The 24109-nt window shown below is 61.8% G+C and overlaps 2 protein-coding genes across 2 annotated transcripts in view; both read left to right on the top strand.

Moving 5' to 3' along the window:
• The first annotated feature begins 932 nt into the window (after positions 1–932).
• On the top strand, positions 933–9549 carry LOC130037444 (FYVE, RhoGEF and PH domain-containing protein 5-like). Its single transcript, XM_056129289.1, has 3 exons — positions 933–1035; positions 8854–9446; positions 9541–9549. Exons 1-3 carry the CDS (start codon positions 1023–1025, stop codon positions 9547–9549), a joined length of 615 nt encoding a protein of 204 aa, XP_055985264.1. The 5' UTR covers positions 933–1022.
• A 164-nt stretch (positions 9550–9713) lies between these two features.
• Positions 9714–24109, top strand: part of FGD5 (FYVE, RhoGEF and PH domain containing 5) — a 79506-nt gene continuing 65110 nt past the window's right edge. The window contains exon 1 of the mRNA XM_056129445.1: positions 9714–11524. Within this exon, the coding sequence (XP_055985420.1) occupies positions 9858–11524 (1667 nt within the window). The 5' untranslated portion in view covers positions 9714–9857. The remainder of the gene's footprint in view (positions 11525–24109) is intronic.

The following is a 24109-nucleotide window of genomic DNA, read 5'->3' as shown; positions in this document are numbered from 1 at the left end:
GCAGGATTTCTGAGCTGTAAGTCTGGGAGAGTGCGAGATTCTAACAGCTCCCAGCCGCCGGCCGGGCAGTGTCCCCATCCCGGCGCGAATCACCCTGGGGAGCGACTCCGCGGGCTCCCGGTGTGCCACGCCAGCTGCCTTGTCCCCGGCGGAGTTTCGGGGGGCGAGAACCGGGGTGGCGGCGGAGAGGGGGGGCCTAGTCCGGTGCTCACCCCTGCGCAGGGCTGAGTCCGGACAAGAGCAGGACAGGCCGAGGTGGACCGGGAAAGGCCAGCGGGCTCCCCGCGCGAAGGGGCCCGGGAGTGGCCGAGCCGCCCAGCGGGCCGCCCCCACCCCCGCCCCGAGCGCAGCGCGGGCGCGCGCGCGCGGCTCCCTGGGCTCCCTCGGTCCGCACGGCCACGGCCCCTTTAAATGTGCGCGGGGCCGCCGCGCCCCCCGCCCGGCCGGTGCCTGACAGCGCAGAAAGGAAAGAGGCAGAAGCCGGGAGGAAACGTCGGGGAGGCGCCGCGCCCACCCCGCGCCCCGTCCGCGCCCCGCGCCCCGCGCCCCGCGCCCAGTCCCGCCGCGCCCGGAGCCCCCCCCCCCACCCGGCCCGCAGCCCCCGCCCCACCCGGCGTCCCCATTTCTGGTCCGGCGCCTCCGCCCCTTCCCCCCGGCGCCCCCCAATCCCAGTCCGGCGCCCCGTTCCCGCCGGGCGTCCCGGACCCCGGTCCGGCGCGCCCCCTCCCGCCCCCCGCCCGGACCGCGCCCCCTCCCCGCGCCCTCCCCGGCCCCGCGCCCGGCGCCCCCCGCCCCACGCGCGCCCCCGCCCCGGCCCGGCGCCCCCTCCCCTCCCTCCCCTCCCCGCCCCGCCCGCCCCGCCGCGCCCCCACTTGCCCTGCGCGCCGCGGAGTCCGGCGCGCGCCGGGGGCGGGGCGGGCGCAGGGGTGCGGGCCCCGCGGGGCGGCCGTGGAGTGAGGCGCCGGGACGGACGCGCGGACCGGACCGACGGCGGCCCCGGGCCCGGCTCGGCGCGCTGGAAGATGAACAGAGCAGGTGAGGGGGCCCCGCGCGGCCGCGCCCCCGACCGCCCGGCCCCGGCCCCGGCCCGGACGCCCCGCCTCGGGGACGCCCCCTCGGTCCGGGTCTGGGCGAGGCCGCGCCCGGCCAGGTGCGCCCGACCCCGCGCGCGCTCCCCGCCCGCCCGGGACCTCAGGGACGCGCCCGGCCGCTCCCCCCCACCCGGACCCCAGCGCGGGCGCGGCCACCCCCCCCCCCCCGACCCCGACCCCGACCCCGGCCCGCGCCCGGTTCAGCGGACGCGCCCCGGACCGCGCGGGCCTTGTCCTGCGCCCCGGACCCGGCACGGACGGACGGAGGCTGACCCCAGAGCCGCCCCCCCGACACTTGGAACTCACTCCCCAGGAGTGAAGAGCAGCGCAGGGTCTGCACTCCCCCTCCCCCGCAGCCCCCCACCCCTCTCGCCCAGTCCCCCACCCCACCCCGCACCCTTTCCACACCAGCTCGGGCCTCACCCCTGCGCACCCCTCCCTCCCTCACTCACGGGCCCTGGCTCGGGGCCCTCTTTGTGTCTGCACCCCCTCCCCCCTTCAGCCCACTTGCGGGAGGGGGGCCCGCCGTCCCTGGTCCCCTGCAGTCCCTCGGGGGTCCCCTCCCAGCCCTCCCTGCTCCGCCCGGGGGATGAGCCCTTGCAGCCCGGGTTCCCCGGGGCGCAGAGTCCCTCGGCCTGGTTGCAGGGCCATTGAACAGATGGGGTGACCGAGGCCCGGTCCCGCTCTCAGCCCCCCTCCAGCAGCAAAGTTCCCTCACAGAGTCACCCCGCTTTGGCTGGGAAGTGTGGGGGCGCCTTCCCCGGCTCTGCTCCCCTGGCCTGGGCGAGGGCAGCCCCTCCCTGACCAACACCCTTGTCTGGCTTTCTCCAAAACACACATCCCTAAAGAAACAGGAAGCCACCATTTTGGCTGTCTTGGGCCGCATCCTGCTGTGTGTGTGAGCCGGTGTGTGTTCGTGGGGGGTGGGGGTGGGGGTTCTTTAAAAATTTTTTTTCAATGAGCAAAGTCATTGTCTTGGGATTGAGGTGCAGAGGGTGGTGCAGTGGCCACAGCGACCCCCACAAAGAAGCCCCTCTGGGAACCTGCAGGGGGCAAGGCCGGCTCCCAGTTCCCAGGACCCAGGCGGGCGGACCCCTGTGCTTGGACTGGGAGTCGGGGGCAGGGTTGTGGCAGAACGGGTGCCACGCTGTGGGAAGGGAAGAGGCTGGCGCGGGGTCCTGCGTCCCGCCAGCCACTCCTTGGAGGGAAAAGTTCGCCTCCTGCCTGTTCCGTCCGGCCCGGCCTGGACAGAGCCAAGCGCACTTTTTCCTCCGCTCCTAATAAAACGCGCGCTCAAACAATGGTGAGACCGGGTCCAGTTTTCCCACCGTTTCCCGGCCTGCTCGGAGAGCTGGGGTGGGGTGGGGGGAGATGGAGGGAGACCCGGGAGACTTTGGGCCCCAGGAAATCGGGGTGGCCGCGCTCGGGTTACTTCCATCTCGTCCTCTGCCACCAGCGCACCCCAAAAGTCCTTCCTGGCCGGTGCCGTGAAGGCTGGGACTGGCGTCTGACACTTTTTCCTGTGCCGTGGATCTCCTGAGATCTGGGCACTGGGGTTCCGTGGAACCAGATGTCAGAAACCACCGCATTCTCTCTCCACGGACTCGTCCGCGAACCACGGGTGGGGTGACGCGCGAACGTGCTTCAGTCGAACACTGTCGCGCCCACATCAACACGTGAATGGGAACTTGCCTCCAGTTACTTATCCCCGAGCTTCAGTTTCCGTGTCTGAAAAATGGGGGACCGGGAGGCCTGGGCCATTGACTTTCCTGATGAGCTGGAGCTTGCGGAGGGCCGGGAAGCGTCTCTCCAGCTTGCCGAGGGCCGGGAAGCGCTCGCTAATACTGACCGGTGAGGCTGCCCCCCCTGGTCCGGTTGTCTCCCGTTATAGAGGAAGACGGAGGTTGCAGGTGGCTGGTGGGCAGCACAGCCAGGGCCCGGGGTGGGACTGAAACGCAGACCCTGCGGTTTGGCCGCTTGCTGTGGTCGATCTGTGGATGCACAGGGAACATGCGTGAACGGCCCGTGGCCTTCAAAAGGCCCCGGCCCCCCTCTCCCTGCCCGGCCCCCAGGAACAAAGGGGGCGTGTCTTTACCAAGAAAGAAATTTGGGCTCCGCTCTGAGAGGCCAAGGCGCCTCTCCCAGACACACGTGTGCATCTTCCGCCGGGGTTCGAGCCCGTGGCCTTCCCCGCTGCCCCGTCTCCCCCCCCACTCCCCTCCCACCCCGCCCCGCTGCAGACCACCGCCCTCGCGCCTCCGCAGCCTAATTAGAAATCCGCGGGCTTGGCTTGGACGTTCCAGCAGGCACCCAGGAATGAAAGTTAAATTTAGATGCAATTGGAAGGTGAAATTGGGAGATAATTACTCTTGGAACATATGGTGATGAGAGTTCCAGGGGGACTTCAGGCAACCGCCGCTCTAGCGGACCTGCATGGGAAATGGGGAAGCCCGGGCAGGGCAGGGAGGCGGGGACATGGGTCCGGGCAGAAGGCAGCGGCCAGGCTCCCTCCACTCTGCCGAGAGAGAGCCGGAGGGGCTCGCCAGGTCACACTTCCTACTCACAGCAGAGCCAGGAGTAGAGTTTGGAGCTCCCTGCTCCCAGTGCGCCCAGCCCAGTGCTTCTCTCTAGAGGAGCTCCCAGTCCAGTGCTCCTGCCCCAGTGCTCCTCCCCAGACCCCTGCTAATTGAGTCTGTAAGGAGCCGCATGCCGCCAAGGAGGGAACAGCAAGCAGGCGTGTGTGAGTGACAGATATTTAATTAAAATAGAGAGAGAAAATATAAACGGGCGCCAAGGGGCTGGTCGCCAGAAGCTGTTAAAAATCTCTTCATCTTGTCACTGTGGTTCCCCCCCTCCCCCATCACTAACCCCCCCCCCAACCCTCCCCTCCAGTTAACTTGGCATCTGGACCGGATGGAACCCAGCATCCTTGGGCAGAGTGGTGGTCCAGGGTGCTGGTGTCTGAGGGAGGGGAGGGGGTGCCCCCAGGCCCTGCTATACGGGGTGAGAGAAGGTCCTGCTGCAGCCGGAGGGGCTTGAACGGGGACACTGAGACCACCGGACCCCTGAGCCCGAGGCAGGACCCCCAGCACTGATGGATCATGGCCCCCTTTCGCTGCCAGGCATGCTGTTCCTTTTCCCTGGATTTCTCCATCCTTTTCCGATCACGGATCTCTGCCCTCCTCCTCACGCCCTGCCCTTGTCCTTCATACAAGCTCCCATGGCTCCCGCTCTCCTGAGTCTTGTGGGGGGGAGACGTAGGGGCACAGGGAGGCAGCACACCCAGTGATGCTAGGGGCTCTGCATTCAGGAATCCTGGTGGTGCTTGGGGGACCCTATGGGATGCAGGGATGGAATCCAGGTCAGCTGCGTGCAAGGCAGGTGCCCCCCTCCCTGCTGTGGCCCCGGCCCCACTCTTGGGGGTTTTGTCTCTGCAGAATCTTCTGGGTCCCCGACCACGGACCCTCCTCGGGCAGAGGGCAGGAGCACCTTCGGGCAGCAGGCAAGGCACAAGCAGAGCCGGGCGCCCACAGGCCCTGACCTCGCCCTCGTAACCCTCCCCCTCCACCTCGGTGCGTGCCCTCTCGTAACCTCCGGCCGCTGGGGCGCCCTCCTGGCCAGCCCCCACTCTCCCCTCAGTCCACCCTCCGTCGCGCGGCTCATGCCTGAAATTCCACGTCTGTGACAGCTCCCTGCAGGCTCCGGGCAGGCAGAGCTGAGGACCCACTTCACAGCTCCACTTTGGGATGTTCGAGGGAGCTGGGCCCCTGCCTGCCCCGCCTCCCCCCTGCAGCCTGCCCTGGGGCTCAGACACAGGCTTCGGTGGGGCAGTGACTCCACGCCGCCCTCCTCGGCATCTCCCCGCGCCCCACCAGCCTGTGGGTGCTCCAGCCCGACGTCCCGTTCACAATCCAGTTCTCCCCCATTCCCCGTCCATGTCTGCTGGCCTGGCCCAAGCCCTGTTCCGGCCTCTCAGCGTGACTGCAAGCGCCTCCAGGCTCGGGGGGCTTGTCGCTGAGTCTCTGTGTCCTTGTGTCCAGAGCCGCCCCCCCCACCCCACCCACCAGGCCCTGCCTTGCTCCATCCTCCTGCCCCGCCCCGGACCGGACCCCCTCTCCTGCTGCTCCCCATCACTCCCTCTCGCCTTCCGTCCTTGAACTCGCCTGGCGAGACCTGAGCTTCGCGCATCTCTTCTGGCTCCTTGGCGCTCCTGTCCGGCCGCTTCTGAACCGCTGCCCTTTAAACCCTCGGCTTCCTTGTCTTCGCTCCCAGCCTCTCTGCTTCTTTCTGCCCGCTCCTTGGCTTCACTCTCACGGCTGGAACAGAAGGTCCGGCAGGATCTTTTTATTTATTTAGTTAGCTTTTTGGGGTCACACGCAGCGATGCTCAGGGGTTACTCCTGGCTCTGCACTCAGGAATGACTCCTGGCGGTGCTCAGGGGACCATATAGGATGCTGGGGATCGAACCTGGGTCGGCCGCGTGCAAGGCAAACAACCCTCCCCGCTGTACTATCGCTCCAGCCCCCTGGCAGGACCTTTGCTGGCTGGCAGGGCCCAGGCTGGCACTGGTTGCTCTGGGAATATCCCTCGGATGCGATTGGGGTCAAGGAAATCGGTTGGGAGCTGGTGGGAGTCAGATTCACCTGGTGCTGGGGAAGGTTCTTCTGAGCCCTGGGCCTAGGCTTACACGCGTTTCTCACCGGGCAAGCTGACCTGCACCCCGGCCTCAGTTTCCCTGCACTGTGCTGTTCTGGTCGAGGAAAAGCTCAGCAGGGAGGGACTCCGGGATGGGAACTCGGGAAACCCCCAGAACCCTGGGGAAACTCAGGGCTTCCCCAAGGCCTTTCTAGTCCTGGCCATCCTTGGTCTCTGGGGGGTGCCCTGGGCTTTGAAGTGGAAGGGGTACCAGGGCTGCAGGGGGGTGCCCTGTGCGCTGCTTTCCCAGGCTGGATGGGGGCATTCCCTTGTGGGGTCCTGCCTCAGACGCTGCCGTGACCTTTCGTGAGAAGCCATGACCCACCGATCGATAACTCGATTGGATGAAGGATGGGGGGGGGGGCGGCACAAAGCCAAGGTAACGGTCATTTTTCAGGGCCCGCTGGTCTCTGGCAGGTCTCAGGGTGCCCTCGTGACATGCCACCTGTTACGGATGAGAAATGGGAGTCCCTGGCCCCCGCGAATCGTTTCCTGCCGACACCTGGCGCTGGAGGTGGAGAGGGGCCGCAGATGCTCAGATCCTATGGGTGGAGGGTGGGATTCTGGAGGAGCAGCCGGGGGCTGGGGAGGGGCAGCAGTGACGGAGCTGTTAGAGCCGCAGGAGCTAGTGGCTGACTCTTCCGTGCGGCCTGTGCCCGTTAGCGCCTAGACTTTTGTGTGTTTTTTATCTCTCCGTCCTCAAACCCACTGCTTGAGAGCAGGTGCTGCTGGACCCATTGTACAGATGAGGAAACCGAGGTCCAGCCTCCTTGCTTTGGAGTGGCTAAGCCAGGATTCGAACCCAGATCAGCCAGCTTCCCAATAACTGACTCTGACCACTCCCCACCACACACACACACACACACACACACACACACACACACACACGACGGCTCCAACTTTGCCCTTCAAATCCCAAACGTACTTACTCTGACTCATTCAGACGCATTTTTCTAAGCGGGGACATATTTGATTGCTTATGAAAGCAGGCGTCGAGAGCCTGTGTCTTATCACCTGCATGCGGGTGCCTGGCCCTGGCTGCGTGGCCTCAGAGGAAACTGGTGTGGGTGGCGTGGGGTGGGGTGCGCGGCCGCCCTCGCCTCTCCTTCTTGGATTCCTTTCTCCTGGCCTCGCAGTCAGCGGCCCTGGTGGAACTGAATCGAGCCTGGGAAGCTGGAGTCCCGGGTTCGTTGGATTCCCACATAAAGAGGCGCTGGTTCCCTGGTTCTCTGAGGAACGGGGAGTGTGGATTTGTGGTCTGGACTCCTTGTGGCTTCAGGCCTCTTGAGCCACCAGCTCCTGCGGCTCTAAGGTTCCCCTGGCATTGACCAGCGAGGGGCCCCGGAGGAGGACGCGAGGGGCCCCGCTGCGTTTGACGTGGTTTTCGGCTGCCTCAGAGGGGGTGATACTGCCTCTGCCCTCACACCTGCTGGGATCGGGGTGCGGGGTGACATGCCCCGGGGAGGTCTTGGTTCCAAGTGCACCTGCGGGTCCCACAGCCACCAGCCACCTGTGGCTGCCGGGTGCACCCGTTGTGGCCATTTCTCAGTTGTTGGATGGACGCTGAGTGGGCGAGGACTTCCTCCAGGACAGATGCCAGCTGCCTGGCTGCTAAATGTTGTATCTGATGCTGGTGTGGAGCCAGCCCTGGCTTGCCGGCTGCGCTACCCAGAGTGAGCCCGTTTGGGGCCAGTTGAGTAAGAAAACAAACGTATCGTTGTGGCGATTTGCCTCGCCTCTTTGCAATGTCCTGCGACCATGGGAGTTTAAAATGACCTGTGAGGGGCTGGAGCAATAGCACAGTGGGGAGGGCGTTTGCCTTGCACACAGCTGACCTGGGTTCGATTCCCAGCATCCCATCGGGTCCCCCGAGCACAGACAGGAGTGATTCCTGAGTACAGAGCCAGGAGTGACCCCTGAGCATCACCAGGTGTGACCCAAACAGAAAAAAAAAAAGACCCGTGAGAGACGGGGTCCCCTTCGGCTTTCTGTTGGACAGCTCTGGGTTGGAGATGATGGGGTTAGCCGCTACTACCACCAGGATTTAACCGCGTCTGAGGGGCAGGAGGGCCTGCCGATGGATTCCAGCTCGCCCCCGACCCCCTTCCTTGGGCGGGACCTCTGAGGCTCCTTTGGCGCCCGTGTGTGGCGGGAAACGGCCCTTTGCCAACGCGCATGCGGGCAGGCGCTGTGTTGTTCTGCTGCGGTGTCTGGACGCCGGGCCATTAGCCTTGTCTGCCGTGTGATGAATGCAGGGGTGACCTCGGCAGGAGGCAGACGTCACCGTCACACTCTCCAGCTCCGTTCCCCTGTGCTCCTGGCAGCTGGCCCCTTCTCTCCGTGGCCCTGCCGGCCTCAGCCGGAGACGAGAAACGCTTAGTGTGTAACACAGTGCTGCCTGGCGGGTCCCTGGGGAACGAGTGGGTGGGAGCTGGGATGTGCTCAGCCATCCCTGGGGAGCCCGGGTGCCATGCAGGTACCGAGGGAGGTCGACGCACTCGGTTTCTGGCAGAGATGTCAGGAGGAGTTGGGGGGTTTCAGGGCTGCTGGGTGCAGGGGGCTTGAGTCTCTGAAGGCAGGAGACCAGGGTCCCAGGGGCTGTGAAACCACCACCGTGAGTGTCCTCTCAAAAATGATAGGCCAGAGCCATCAGACAGCGGGGAGGGCGTTTGCCTTGCTCCTGGCTGGCCCGAGTTTGGTCCCCGACACCACATATGGTCCCTCGAGCTCTCCAGGAGTGACCCTTGAGCACAGAGTCAGGAGTAAGCCCTGAGCACTGTTGTATCCCAAAAACGAAACAGAAAACAGGCCCCCCACCCCCATGGCTGTAGGCTGCAGAGAGCGGGGAGGGCGCTTGCCTTGGACTCAGCCAACCTGGCATTTGATCCCCGGCACCCATGGGGCTCCCTGAGCACCGGCAGAAGTGACCCCTTAGTGCAGAGCCCCGAGCACCGCCAGCTGTGCCCCCCCAAACAAAGCAGAACAGACTTGAGGAAAACGGCCGCCAGGCGACTCTGATTGACTCTCCCCTCCTCTGCGTTTCTTTCCTTTTCTTTTCATCCCTCAGATTCGCCAAAGCCACCCGTCGCTCCCAAACCCAAGACCGCCAGTTCCTTCACCCCCGTGACGACGCCCAAGTTCCCTGCGTCACCCCGGCCCGAGGGTCTTCACAGCCCCAACTCCATGTCCAGGGGCCCGAAGCCCCCCATTGCCCCGAAGCCCAGGCTGGCGGCCCCCCACGAGTGGCGGGCCAGCGTGTACGTGATCGGCAGCTTGAACAAATGCAGCAACGGGAGGCTGCTATGTGTGGACGCGGGCCTGTTCCAAGACCACCGGCCCGAGCAGGAGCACGCCCAGGCCGAGGCGGGTGGCGGCTGCGGCGGGGACCCCGGGGCCCCGCTCAGGGACTGCGAGCCCCGGGACGAGGACCCCGCAGAGAATGCGGGGGAGATGCCTCCCAGCCCTGCTGGGGACGACGTCCCTGGGGCGGCTGAGCAGGAGACCCCGGGGGCAGAGGATGACGAGGGCGGGGGCGCAGACCCCGCTGAGGAGGAGACCCCGGGAGCAGAGGATGACGAGGGCGGGGGCGTAGACCCCGCTGAGGAGGAGACCCCGGTGGAGGAGGACGGTGTGTGTGACCCCGGCACAGAGGAGCAGCTGGTAGGACAGCACAGCCCACAGCACCTGGAGGACGGGGACCCTCAGGACGGAGAGGAATTCTGGGGTGAAGTCGTTCTTGCTCACAACTACGCAGAGGCTCTAGCAGAGGAGAAGCAGGCCCCTGAGATGCCCCTGGAGGAGGAGGAGAAGGAGGAAGAGGAGGAGAAGGAGGAGGAGGCGGGGGAGGAGGAGGAGGAGGAAGAGGAGGAGCGGGAGCAGCAGGAGGAGCAGAAGGAGGAGGAGCAGGAGGAGGAGGAGGAAGGGGTCCTCGAGGAAGGCCAAGTGGATGCAGAACCAGACCTACTGGAGTGCGTGAGCTCCGATGGCCTCACCGAGGAGGCTGCCGGGGGGGATGTCGGCGAGGAGCAGCCCCCCGCGTGGGAGCCAGCCACGGCCACAGACTGCCCCGCGATGTCCGAGGAGCAGGAACACGAAGGTGCCCCTGGCACTGACCAGCAGAATGACCAGGAGGAAGCCCTGGAGCAAGGGGAGAAGCCAGACTCAGAAGTGCTGGCTGTGGACTCCCAGGAGGCGGGAGAGGACCCCCACCAAGGCGTGGACACCCTGGAGGAGGAAGCGGCAGAGGACAGCTGCCAGATCGTCCCTTTCGAGAGCGACAGTCTGGACGAGCTGGTGGCCGCACTGCCCGGAAGCCCCTACCCCTTCCTCCCCACCGAGAGCACGTCCTTCTGCAGTGACAGCTGCTGCCCGCCCGTGGCGTGCGGGGCTGGGGCCAGGCGGGACCCCGGGGCTGATACCGCGTGTGTGTCCCTGCAGGGTGGCGCTGCGGAGGGCCCCCCGGTCCCTGACGTGGTGCTCGTGCCCGAGACCCCCGACGCTCTCAGCAACCCCTACGAGATGGGCGCACCCGAGCCAGCCACCCCCGAGCAGCCCGGGGCCTGGGCCGGCGCCCCGGGTGGAAAAGAAGACGCGAACTCGGATGCCGAGGGCAGCCTGGCCCCCCTCGACAGGAAGAACATCATGACGCGGGCCCGGCCGCACTCCGGGAAGCTGGCCGGCTGCGTCCCGGAAACCGTCCCGGAAGAATCGGGGCCGGAGGCTGCCTTGTCGGGCCTGGGCCTCCGAGGCGGCCCCGAGGAGGCCAGGAGGCCCATCCTGCCCGCGGAGGGGAAGCCGCCGGCGGAAGCGGGCCGGGCGCTGCCTGCCAAGCCCAGGCCCTTCCCTCTGTACCCGCGCTCGCTGTCCGTGGAGGGCCGGGAGCTCCCGGTCTCGGCCTTCCGGGAGCCCGAGGGCTGCAGCCTGGACGAGCGCTGGATGCAGCGCAAGGAGGACAACCTGTCTCTGCCCTGCGTCATCGGCTCGTCGGGCAGCTTCTCCCAGCGGAACCACCTCCCGTCCAGCGGCACGTCCACCCCCTCGTCCGTGGTGGACATCCCCCCGCCCTTCGACCTGGCCTGCATCACCAAGAAGCCCATCACCAAGAGCTCGCCCTCCCTGCTGATCGGCAGCGACCCCTCGGACAAGCAGGCCAAGAAGAAGAAGTCCTCGTTCAAGCGCTTCCTGGCGCTCACCTTCAAGAAGAAGTCGGAGAGCAAAGGGCACGGCGACGCACCCGGCTCCTCGTCCCGGTCCTCGTCCGAGTCCAGCTACCACGGGCCCTCGCGCCTCCTGGAGCTGGACCGCGGCAGCCTGGGGAGCTCCCCGCAGCTCAAGGCGCGGGCCGGCAAGCTGCGGGCCTGCGACTCGCCCTCGTCCCTGATCTTCTGCCGGGACGGCAAGCGGAAAGGCGTCCCCTTCAGCAGGACCGTGTCCCGGGTGGAGTCCTTCGAGGACCGCTCCCGGCCCCCCTTCCTGCCCCTGCCCCTCACCAAGCCCCGCTCCATCTCCTTCCCCAACGCCGACACCTCCGACTACGAGAACATCCCGGCCATGAACTCGGACTACGAGAACATCCAGATTCCGCCGCGGAGGCCCGCGCGGGCCGGCACCTTCACCAAGCTGTTCGAGGAGCAGAGCCGAGCCCTGTCGGCCGCCAACGAGAACGACGGCTACGTGGACATGAGCAGCTTCAACGCCTTCGAGAGCAAGCAGCAGGGCGCCGACCCGGACGCGGAAAGGTACCGTGAAATTTCTCTTCTCTCTGGCGGGGCCAGGGCGGGGGAGGGGGTGGGGGTTCCTGGACCTGAAGGCGGGTTAGGCCCCGGGTGCAGTGGGGACCCTCCGTTCACTTTGTCAACCTGGGGGTGTGGCTCTGTGACTCTGGGAAGGTGGCCTTCCCTCTCTGATCCCTGGGGGCTTCATCCCTGCAATGGGATTTCTGCTGATGCTTCAAGGCCTTTGGAATGGTGAGGGGGGGCGGATGTCCGGGGCTGCCGGGCGTGAGGTGTCAGGTGAGACGTGGGATCAGCACGTGCATTTCTGTGATCTGCGGGACAGGCGTCTCTTAGGTAGGTGACTTTATCGCTGTCCTCTGGCAAAATCGCCAAGAAGGAAGGAGCTGGAATTGGGCCAAACTAAATATCTTTCACCATCAGGAAAATACCCTAAATTGAGATGGAAACCTTTCCATTGTGTAAACATACACTCCAAGTCAAGGGAACGAGAAAAGACAATTTATTGAAACAGCTTAAAGGGCTGAGGGTGCCCTGAGCTAAATTGCTCAACAGGAGTCTTTGAGAGCTATATCCGAGATAATTTTCTTTCTTTCTTTCTTTTTTCTTTTTTGGCTCCCTCTCCTTTCAAGTGAGTGGAAACACGGGGGAGCGGGGGGGGGGGGGCTGCTCCCTGCCGCCCCGAGAATGAGTGGGGGCCCTGTCGGATTCTCCACCCCCCCCCAGAGAACCGTGCACGAATCTTCCATTCCGTGGACACCGTGCGGGTGGCTCAGCTGCTGGACAGTTGGTGCCGCTTTGGGGGCATTTGATCTGAATTAATAACACGCCAGAAAGGTGGTGATTTTTAAGAGCATCCTTTGCCTTGACTCTTTGTGCAGGCACTTAACCCAGCCCTCCGCAGCGGGCGCCCCGAGTCCCGAGGGGCCCCACGGTAATGAATAGATAAGAGGGATTTGCAATTAACATGAGCTGTTGCTGGTGGAGAGGTGAGGCCAGCTGGCTCCTGGGGCTGAGCCTCTTGAATTTTTTACGTGGTCCCCCCTTCCTCCACCGCCCATCTCCGCTTGTTCCTGAGCACTTTCTGGAATGAAAGCGTTTGTTTGCTGGAGAAAGGTGTGAATGCCAACTCCACTGGAGAGACCCTTTGAATTTGGAAGTGGGGTGTGTGTGTGTGTGTGTGTGTGTGTGTCTATCTGTGTGTATGTGTGTATGCGTATATGTATATGTGTATGTGTGTTGTATGTTTGTATGTGTGTATGTATGTGTATATATGCATATGTGTATATGTGTGTGTGCCTATGTGTGTATGTGTATATGTGTGTATCTGTGTATGTGTAGTGTGTGTATGTGTGTATTGTGTGTATGTGTCTATGTATATATGTGTGTATGTGTATCTGTGTATGTGTTGTATGTGTATGTGTGCGTATATGTGTATGTATGTGTGCATATGTGTATGCGTGTGTGTGCATATGTGAGTATGTGTGTATGCAAGTGTGTGCGTATGTGTGTATGTGTGCATATGTGTATGTGTATCTGTGTATGTGTTGTGTGTATATGTGTGTGTGCATATGTGTGTGTATTGCGTGTGTGCATGAGTATGTATGTGTGTATGCATGTGTGTGCATATGTTCGTATGTGTATGTGTGTATGTGTATCTGTGTATGTTTATGTGTGTGTGCGTATATGCGTACATACGTACGTGTGTGCATATGTGTGTATGTGTGTGTACGTGTGTGTGTGTGTCCTGTCCTCTGCACCCTGAAAGCCGCCATGCTGGAGGCACCAAATCCACCTTCAGTGCAGCACGACTTTCACCCTGACTGCTCGAATTCCCCAAGTCCCCAGGAACTCAGCCCCTCTCCCGGAGGCCTGGGCTTCAGGGAGATACTCGAGCTACAGCTTTCTTTCTGACCTCCCCCCTCTGCCGGCCCTGCCCCGTGCGAGCCCTTCAGAGCCGGAAGGGAACTGCAGGCACGTGGTCCTGTTGATTACAGAGGCGGAAACCGAGGCATAGAGAGGGAAAGGGACTTGCCTCAGGTCTCTCGGCAGTTCCTGAACCTTGGCCTAGGGATTTACAGGGAATTGCGTGGGGGACGGAGCAGGCTGTGCACTGTTCGAGGCCGAATCCACATGCCCTCGGGCTGGTGCTCCCTAACCCCGTCCGCGGTGTGCAGAGGCCCTGTCTCGCCTTGATCTTCTGCCTAAAGAAACAGAAAGGGCCCTTCAGCCCCGCCACCTTGACAGTAGGGAGCGGGAAGCCCGAGCCAGTGCTCTCCGGCCCCTCTGGGCAACTTGCCTGGGCCACTGCCAGCCCGGGGCCGCGGGACGCTTCCCAGAGGCCAGACCGACAGGGGCAAACGTCCCCTGCAGGAACCACATCCTCTGGGACATCAATCAGTGAGCCCGGCTTTCTTCCGTTTTCCGGCATCCAGCAGATGGGAGCGAAGGGGGAGAAAAACCCCTGCTCGGGGCTGGGACAGGTCTGGGCAAGGGAGGTCTCAGGCACACGGGGCCGGAGAGGCCCGGGGCTGCCATGGTGAGTCCCCCTCAGCCCCCCTGCAGTGTCTTTTCACCTGAATAGGGGCTTGGAGAACCCGGGCTGGGGGCAGCGGCCCCTTACCTGAGCCGTGCACTCAGGGCTGCTTTGGGTTAAACCAGATGGGACAGGATGAGGGCCGGGAGGTTCCTTCCTCCTCCTGCACGTTGCCAAGACAGACATGAACTGTCCCGGGACAGGGGGGCAGCTGGGGACCCAGGGCAGCCTGGGAAGACCCAGGTTCGAAACCTGCTCCTTCACTGGCTCGTAATGCCAGCGCCGTTCTGGTCCCCAGCTCGTACGAGAGTACTGACCGTTTTCCTTTGAACCGGTTCACTTTTTCCACAGAACAGGATACCTAGAGGGGATCCAGGGACACAGTCTGGTAGCGAAGTGCTTGCCTAGCAGGGAGGAGGCCGAGAGTTCGAACCCCAGCTCTGCCCCACCCCCCAGCCCCCAGCCAGTCTTAACACTTCCTGTGCACTGCAGCCAGGCACTGCCATGAAACTGAAACTGCACCACATCTCAAAGGTGGCCAAGTCCCGCTTCCAACAGCAGCAACGCAGGGAAGGGAAAAGGGGGGGAAGGGTCGAGAAAGGGGATTTTCATGGCACCCCGGGGAAGCAAGGCCAATGGCCCTAAGCAGAAGACCATCACAGAAATAAAACGCAAAGAAATAAAAGCCACAGAGCAACCAGGGCTGGTCGCTGGAGCACCTGGTCCCTGTGTTGAACCAGGAGGCGCGGACAGCCCAGCTAGCCCCACACGGAGATTCAATTCTCCACTTGCCTCGACAGGATTCCAGAGGGCTGGAAAGGGAATAACTCTCCCGTGGTGTGATTCAGTGTTATTTAAAGCCAAGTCCTTTCCCCGCTAAGAGTGCCTCCCTTCCAGGAATGTGGAGTGTATAATAGAATTCAGAGGGCCCTTGGAGACCCCGAAATCAGAGCAGCAGCTCCGGCTCTCACACCTGATTAGGAAGTTCCTTCCGTGCGCGCTTCCTCTGAGATTCGTACACACAGATGATTGCATTTTAGTTACTACAGTCATACTCCCGCCGCATTTCACTGCCTAATTGCCGTGGTTCTGATGACAGGTGTGTGTCTGTGTGAGTGTGTGTAGAGTGGGATGCAGGCTGGAGAGACCACGGTATGGACTTGCACGGGGCAAACCTGGGTTAATCCCTGGCACCACATTAGGTCCCCAAAACACAGACCCAGTGTTGGGTGTTACCCCCTCAAAGTGGGGTGCAACCAAGATGTGAAGTTTTTTTTTTTATTGTATCGATGTTACTTAAAAAAAGGTGTGACGATTATGTGGTAAAATAGGCATTGACGACCTATTTTGGACAGTATAAATTGATACCCGTGTGCATTTTCCCTATGGTACCCAAAGAAAGGTTTAAAGTGTCACCCCGGAACTCTCTTTCTACCCGCAACCCCGTCCTCATACACAAAGAATGATTTCCACTGCGATTTAAACACTCTCTTTCCCCAGGGAGGATGTGGTCCGCCCCCAGGCAGGACGGACTCTCGGTGGGGAGGTCCCAGGCATGATTCCTGGGCGGTCTTCACCCCCGGCACCTTAGTGTCGGTGACGTGCGTGGGTGCGTCGCGGGTTCCCAGCTCGCGTGGGAGAAGCCGAGAGCCACGTGCCTGGCCCCCGCGCCTGCGGTCCCTCTGCGGGCTGGCTTGTTCTCGGCGCCTTATTTCAGCGTCTTCGGTCCTTGGCACACGGCTCTCAGCCCCAGCCCCCACCCCCGGCCACCTTCTCAGGCCAGCTGACAGCTTGTCCCGATGGCCGGACGCCCGCCCGCCTCCTCCCCCTCCCCGGTGCCGTTGGTGGCTGCCCTGGAATGTGGTTTGATGAGCGCGGGTGGCAGTGCCCGTGGCGTGGCGGCCTCGGAGGGGGTCCCAGGCCTGGGGGGAGGTCGCGGCAGCCCGAGGGGATTGCTGGGCCAGCAGCCAGCCTCGCACCGTGCCCTCTGGGGGCTGGGGACCAACGCTTCCGTCTCTGCAGCCCCCCGTGACGTCATTCACTCAGTGCGTGAGGCGCCGTACTAAGTGCTGTGACCCCGCGCTTCCGTCTCTGCGGCCCCCTCATGACGTCACTCACGCACATGCGCTGTGGTACTCAATGACGTGATCCAGCGCCTCCCTCTCTGCGGCCCCCTCCTGACGTCACTCACTCACGCACATGCACTGCGGTACTCAGTGCTGTGATCCAGCCCTTGCGTCTCTGCGGCCTCGTCATGACGTCACTCGCGTGCGCTGCGATGCTCAGTGACGTGATTCAGCACTTACGTCTCTGCGGGACACCCCACATGACATCACTCACTCACGCGCATGCGCCGCGGTACTAAGTGCGGTGACCCAGCGCTTCCGTCTCTGCGGCCTCGTCATGACGTCACTCGCACGCGTGCGCTGCGATGCTCAGTGACGTGATTCAGCACTTACGTCTCTGCGGGGCACCCCTCATGACGTCACTCGCTCACGGGCATGTGCTGCGGTACCAAGTGCGGTGACCCAGCGTTTCCGTCTCTGTGGCCCCCGTCATGACGTCACTCGCTCACGCACGTGCGCTGCGGTACTCAGTGACGTGATCCAGCGCTTCCGTCTCTGCGGGACACTTTTCGTGACGTCACTGGCTTATGCGCGTGCGCTGCGGTACTCAGTGACGTGGTCCAGGCCAGGGGAGGTGGATGTGGGATGTGGGTTTGACAGCGGAGGGGGGTGGGAGTGGGGCGGGGGTCTCGCTCCCGGGAACTGCCCTCTGCAGGCTGGAGGGCGTCTTCACGGTCAGTCTGGGGCCGTGGGCTTGGGCCCTTGGGCGTGGGTGTGAGCTGGACCCACGGCCGTGGGCTGGCCTGTGTTCTTTTGTGGTCAGCTCTGCGGGGCTCGGGCCGGCCAGGGAAGGGTGAGCGAGGCGGGGTCCCCACCCCGGGCTCTGACCCCTCCTTGCTTCCCGGCGGCTCCAGCCCCTCGAGTGGACTCTGTGGCCGGGGAGGGCGCGGCCAGGCCACACCCGCTGCTCGCGGGGGCGCTGTCTGGTCTTGGCCCAAGGCCAGTGGGCTCGCTGTTCCTCTTCGTGGCAGCCCCCCCAGGAGCTGGACAGGCTGGACACGTCTCTCTGGGACTTGCTAGCAAGATACCCGATGTCCCTCCCAGGCCGTCCTGTGGCCGGCGGGCCTGCGGGCCTCCCGGGGCTCTGGGTTGCAGCTCCCTGCTGCTGGGGTCAGGCTGCTGCCCGCCTGGTAGTAGCTGCAGGTGGTCCCAGCCGGCCATGAAGGGCAGCTGGGGGTGGGCCTAGGGGGAGGGTGGACCCTCAGACCCTCCCTACCCAGCATGCTGCTGCGTCCGTTGCTGTTTGCAGTCCGGTTGCAGCCTGGCTGACATGGTCGGGCGGGGCCTGGCCACTTTCTGCCTGTGCACGTGAGAAGTAGAAGGAGGCATTCAGGTGACGGGATGTCAGGGGCCACCTGTGCCTCTGCCCCCTTGGGCTGTGCGTGAGACCCCCTGGGGAGGGATGAGCGGAGGGATGGAGCAGTGGCCCAGGTCCTGTCGCTGGTCTCAGTGACCTCCAGTCCGAGGGTAGAAAGAAAGAGGACTCAGACACCACAGTGGAGGGTGGACAATGACCAGTAACCACAGAGCTAAGTCCCCGGGAGGCGGTGAGGGGCTTCTGGTCCTGGGTGGCTGTTGCAGGCACTCAGGGGGCAGGTGAGCTTTGACCTAGGGACATAGGGAAAAAGGAACAAGGACAGCCTGGGAGACAGGTTGCCACTCGCAGACGCGGGGGCTGACAGGTGTAACAGGCGTTGTATTACCCACTGGTGGTCCCCACGCTGCCCCTCTGGGACCCTCTGGGCCTCTCCTGGGCTCACAGAGCCCCCCACACCCAGCGCCCAGGAGGCCCCCGGAGCCCAGGCTGCAGGAATGCATGCGGGGAGTAGAACCCACTCTGCCCAGACTCCCCACGCGGACTCCCCCCTCCTTTTGTGGGGCGCAGCTGGCCGGGAGGGTGTCTGGCCGCTGCCATCTCACCGTGGAGCGCGTGTGGTGAGACCGTTTTCTATTAGCAAGAATTATTTCCCCACCTCCCACCGTGGGGAGGCCCTGATTTTATGAAGGAAAACCACATTGTGATTAACACTTAATCAGGATTATTATTATTTTTTTGTCTACTTTCTAGCTCTGAAAAAAAAAAGGGGGAGGGAGTGGAAATTGCAGTGGAGCAGGGGGCCGTCTCCGTATCATGCCGGTAACATTAACGAGGGTGTTCGCGACACGCTTTTCTTATTAGGGCCCTTCCCTGTACATTTTATTGCATTTAATTAAAAATTATTGCGGAAAGAAACAGCTGCAGATGGTCTTATTTTAAGTCAGAAAATTAAAAACTGGATATTCTCATCCGTCAATTTCAACGAGAACTCAGCCGTCGCCTGCCCTGGGATGGCGGTGGTTTCGCGATTATAATAATTTTTATGGCGTTTCCAGGTCCTTTGAATGAAACTTAATGAAGGCTCTGCGTGAGTTCATTTGTCAAAAGCAGAATAATGGGAAAGCGCCTGGCTTCCAGGCAGATCCAAAGATACCAGTGAATGCCGTGGCTGGGGGTGCCAGGGATCCAGACACGCATCTTTCACCCCGCTGGACGCGGGCGGCAGGAGGCCCAGCTGCAGCCTGGCCCCAGCCCCCCGGGATCCAGCCGAGCATGGAAGCGATGCTGTGTCCCGCTCTCAGCAGCACTGCCCACTGTTGTTCAAACCCGGAGCCCAGTGGCCAGAGCTATAGCACAGCGGGGAGGGCACCTGCCTCGAACTTGAGCAATCCAGACTCAATCCTCAGCATCCCGTAGGGTCCCCTGAGCCCCCCAGGAGTGATCCCTGAGTGCAGAGAGAGAGTCAGCCCTGAGCCTGGCCAGGTGTGGCCCCCAAACTAAACATTAAAAACAAAACAAAACAAACAAAAAAACAGAAACTCACCAGAGCCGAAATGCAGTTCTGTGCACGCAGAAAATCCCTTCAGCAAACTGTCTGCTGGGTTTGAGGGGTCGCGGCGGAGGGCGTGGTCGGGGTGTGTGAGGTGCAGGTGCTCTGAATGCTGAGGCCTGTGGCTGTGTGAAGAGCGAGGGAGACTAGGCGAATCCCAAGGAACGTCCAGGGTCCCGATTACCCTGAGGGTGTGCGCCCACCTTCCTTCCTTGGCTTGGCATGGCCTCTCACTTTTATTTTTAATGTATTTCCTCTGCCTCACCCCCACCCCCCAACACACACACGCTTTAAACCCCGTGCTTTACACAGTTGATTTGTTTCAGGCATTCAATATTCCTATCCCGCCAGCCCTGTCCCCCTTGTCCCACCCAGCCCTCGAGCCTGCTCCCTTAGCGGGCCCGCAGTAATGTATTTTATATTGCTCATTGGCTAACGGAATGATCAAAGAATATTTCTTGGGGCTGGAGCGATAGCACAGCGGGGAGGGCGGTTGCCTTGCACGCGGCCGACCCGGCTTCAATTCCCAGCATCCCATAGGGTTCCCCCCCTCCCCCGCCCTCAGCACCGCCAGGAGTAATTCCTGAGTGCAGAGCCGGGAGTAACCCCTGTGCATCTCTGGGTGTGACCCAAAAAGAAAAAAAAATTCTGTAGAGGAAAATTTGTGAGAGTTGTTGTACTCACCCTGCGGACGTTAAGTCCCTAGCTGAGGGTTGCTGAGCCGTTCCTGCGAGTCGACCTTCTGTGTTCATGTTTCTCTTAGTCGAGATTGGTTGGTTTCTACATTGCATCCCAGCCATCGACTACTGGGATGTCAGTGTTACGGATTTGCGGCCGCGTGCTTCAGAAAGTTCAGAATCCTTAACGGGGCTCACTTATATTTTATTGAAAAAAATTTAAATTATCATATTTGTTGTTGTTGTGTGGTCCCCAGCAGTGCGTGGGGGGCCTGGGGGCCTGTGGGTGGTACCAGGCCAGCCAGGCCGTGGCATTGCCCAGGTCCGTGGTGTCGGGGACGAGGAGCCACGCCAGCCGCGCTGGAGGTCCCAGGAAACACACCTGGCGGTGCCAGGAATGGAACGCTGAGCGCTCTCCCTTCCCCCACTTTTATTTTATTTTATTTTATTTTTTTGCTTTTTGGGTCACACCTGGCGATGCTCAGGGGTTACTCCTGGCTCATGCACTCAGGAATTGCTCCTGGCGGTGCTTGGGGGACCATATGGGATGCTGGGAATTGAACGTGGGTTGGCCATGTTGACTGCGTGCAAGTCAAATGCCCTACCCACTGTGCTATTGCTCCAGCCCCCCACTTTTATTTTGATGGCTGGGTTCTTAGTTTGTCTTGTTGGGTTATTTATCGGAAAGCACCTCTGGTTTTAAAGAATTTGAAAGAGATTGTAAAAGAGAAAAGAAATCAACAGGCAGCAGAGGCAGACCCAGGGGCCGCTGTGCTGACCCTTAACTCCATTGACCAGGACCCCCCTGGCCAGGACCCCACTAGCCAGGACCCGTCTCCTAGTACTCCCTGCCCAGGACCCTCTCTTGGCCAGAACCCACCAGCCAGGACCCCTGCTCTGGACACCACTGGCCTGAATCTCAGCAACCAGAACCCCACCAGCCTGGACCCCACCCAGGACCACCTGGCCAGGACCCCCCTGGCCAGGGCCCCACTGGCCAGGACCCACACCCAGGATCCTACTGGCTAGGACTCCACCGGCCAGGACCCCCGCCCAGGACCCCCCGCGTCCATCTGGACACAGCTGCTCTCCCATGAGCTGGACTTGGCCCTGCACTTGCTCTACTGTCCTCGGGACCCCGCGGGCTGTGGGCTGGGCTAGTCTCCTGCTAATCGTCTCCCCGTCTCCTGCCACCGCCTGAGTCACCCTGTCCCCATCAAAGCATTCCATGGCTGAAGCCCCCCTTCCCGGGGGTCTCACAGACCCCGCCTGCCCAGACACAGGCACTTCCTGCAGGCCCTGACGAGCCTTCTCATGGTCACAGTCCTTGCCCCATTGAGACTCTCGACATCTGGACACCTGATGGCCCTTTCTCCAGCCCAGAATCGGGCATGGGCGGTTCGTCTCTCAAAAGGTCAAGACCCTCCCCAGAAGAACAGACACCAGGCCAGATCCAAGCCTGGACCAGGAGGGGCCTCGGGACCCAGGGACCAAGGACTCTGCAGTCAGCGCCATGTCCCCTGTCATCTGGATGCCTCCCCACCCAGAAACTCCTTATCACCTGGGTCAGCCCCGAGGCAGGGACCACCGGGCCCCTAGGGCCTGGAAGTCAGGGTGGGGTGCGCCGGGCCACATGGCGTTCAAACGCTTCACACTGTGACGCTCCACTATCAGAACTGCCAGACTGGGAGCCAGGGACGAGGAAAGATGACCTTTCTGTGCAGCATGAGCCCATCCACCCCGCCAGCCTTCTCACTGGCTCTGAGATTGGGCCTCTGAGCACTGCCTGCCCAGGGATGGCATGGAAGCGAGAGGGAACAGCGGCAGTGAGGAGAAAAGGATGCGTCTGTCAGGAGGCAGAAAGCTCCCAGGGATCATGTGGCGAGGCCAGCCAGGCCCCGGGGAGCTGTCACCCTGCTCGGGGTCCACCAGGCCAAGGGGACAGTTGTTCATCTGCGTTTCTGAGTGTCGGAGAAGCCAGAGAGCAGGGGCAGTCGCGGGGCAGCATTCCAAGCCGGGCTTCCCAGGGGGCCTGTGTCTTTGGCGGTTTTCCGTTGTTTTTCGGGATGATGTGGCCGGTCTCTGTGTAAACAGACCCATTCTCTGTAGCCCTGCGGCCTGCTCTGGAGAGGGCCCAGGGGAGTGTCTCCAGGGCAAGGCATGACCCGAGAACTTGAAGTTTCAGCTCGGCCTCATGATTCTCATTAAGAAAGCAACACACGCACACACACACACACACACACACACACACACACACACACACGGTACCTTATACTTATATTCGGCTGGGAGTTTCACTCAGCCGGGTGAGACACACACACACATACACACACACACACACACACACACACACACACGGTACCTTATATGTTATATTCAGCTGGGAGTTTCGGCCAGGTGACACACACACACACACACACACACACACACACACACAATACCTTATATGTTATATTCAGCTGGGAGTTTCAGCCAGGTCACACACACACACACACACACACACACACACACACACACACAGTACCTCATACGTTATATCCGGGAGCAGCGGGCTCTCTCTTGGTCACGCTCAGCCGAGTGTGGACGGCACCAGAGCCTTTCCACAAGGCTCCAGGGACTTGGACTTGCACTGGCTTTGTTGTTGTTGCTGCTGTTGTTGTTGTTTTGGGGGACACATCCAGCAGTGCTCAGGGCAGACTCCCTAGCATGCCGGGAATTGAACCCGGGTCGACTGCATGCAAGGCAAGCACCCTCCCCACCATGCCATGGCTCCGGCCACTCTGGGCGGCGTTTTTGCCTGGGCAGCTGACGTCCTGAGGAAGGTGCTGTGGATCATGCTTTCTAGATACCCAGAAAGGAGTCCAGTCTCCCCCCCCCCACCCCCAGAATCTCCAGGAAGACACCAGGCCAGATCCAAGCCTGGACCAGGAGGGGCCTCGGGACCCAGGGACCAAGGACTCTGTAGTCAGCGCCATGTCCCCTGCACCCCCAGTGCTGAAAGGGGAGAAAGGGGCTCAAATGCACCGTGGCAGCCCTGGGAAGCTCCCAGTCGAGGGCTGTGGGTGGCTGGTGGTCGGTTAGGGTGCAGTGTTAGTTCTTGCATCACGGACCACCCCACAGGAGCTGGCAAGAAGAAGGTCCCCTCCACACCACAAGGCCTCCTCATTTTCTTCATCCTCTAGCCATGGTTGCTGGGCCTTTTTTTCCCCCCCGCTTTTTGGGTCGATTCCCATCATCCCATATGGTCCCCTGAGCACCGTCAGGAGTAACTCCTGAGTGCAGAGCCAGGAGTAACCCCTGTGCATTGCTGGGTGTGACTCAAAAAAGCAAAATAAAACAGGAATCGCCCTTACCAAATAAACTATAGTACCCAATGGAATACTTAGCTTTAATAAAATTCTGCAATGCATAGTGGTAGGGCATTTGCCTTGCATGCAGCCAGCCTGGCCGAGCCGGGTTCGATTCCTCCACCCCTCTCGGTGTGCCCGGCAAGCTACCGAGAGTGTCTCGCCCATACGGCAAAGCCTGGCAAGCTTCCCGTGACATATTCGATATGCCAAACACAGTAACAACAAGTCTCACGATGGAGATGTTACTGGGCCCACTCAAGCAAATCGATGAATAATGGGACCGTGACCGTTTGCTTTTTGGGTCACACCTGGAGATGCTCAGGGATTACTCCTGTCTCTACAGTCAGGAATTACTCCTGGTGGTGCTTGGGGGACCATATGGGATGCTGGGAATCAAACCCGGATCGGCCGTGTGCAAGGCAAACGCCCTCCCCGCTGTGCTATGACTCCAGCCCCACTGGGCCCTTTTCAAATGCAGGCTGAGACTTCAAGTTCTCTGGTCCTGCCTTGACCAGGAGGAACTTCCCCTGGGCCTTCTCCAGAGCAGGCTGCAGGGCTGCAAGAAGGGGCAGCACCCGAGGCAGAAGGCTGGGTGTCTTTGCCACAGATTGTGCCGCTTCCTAGAGCCCCGAGGGTGTCCTGCAGTTCAGCTCATGGGGGGAGTAGAGTGGTAAAGAGGGAGTGAGGATGAGTTTCCCAGAGACCGGGCACTGGGTTTGCTTGCCTGCTTGGCCGTCCCTAGCTGTGTGTCTTGGGGCGAATTACTGAGCCTCTCTGTGCTTAGATCTGTAAAAGCCGGGGAAGTTGAGGCTCATCCACAAGAGGGTGTGAGATCCTGGGCAAACCCCACAGGGATGTGGCTGGGTCGCAGCGTCCATGGCCGGGGGCCACTCGACAGACAGGAGCCGATACACGCTGTCTGCTATGTTCAGTCCTGACCGGGATGGCGACCCCAGCGCTAGATGCAGTTCGAGGTGGTGGAGGAACCGTGTCTGCCTCCTGCCCTCTCGGCCTTGCCTGTCTGGAAGCAATGAG

The sequence above is a fragment of the Sorex fumeus genome, unplaced genomic scaffold, assembly GCF_029834395.1.
Source record: "Sorex fumeus unplaced genomic scaffold, SorFum_2.1 ptg000072l, whole genome shotgun sequence".
Classification (NCBI taxonomy): domain Eukaryota; kingdom Metazoa; phylum Chordata; class Mammalia; order Eulipotyphla; family Soricidae; genus Sorex; species Sorex fumeus.
Note: the sequence above shows the minus strand (reverse complement) of the source record. Positions and strands in the feature narration are given on the sequence as shown.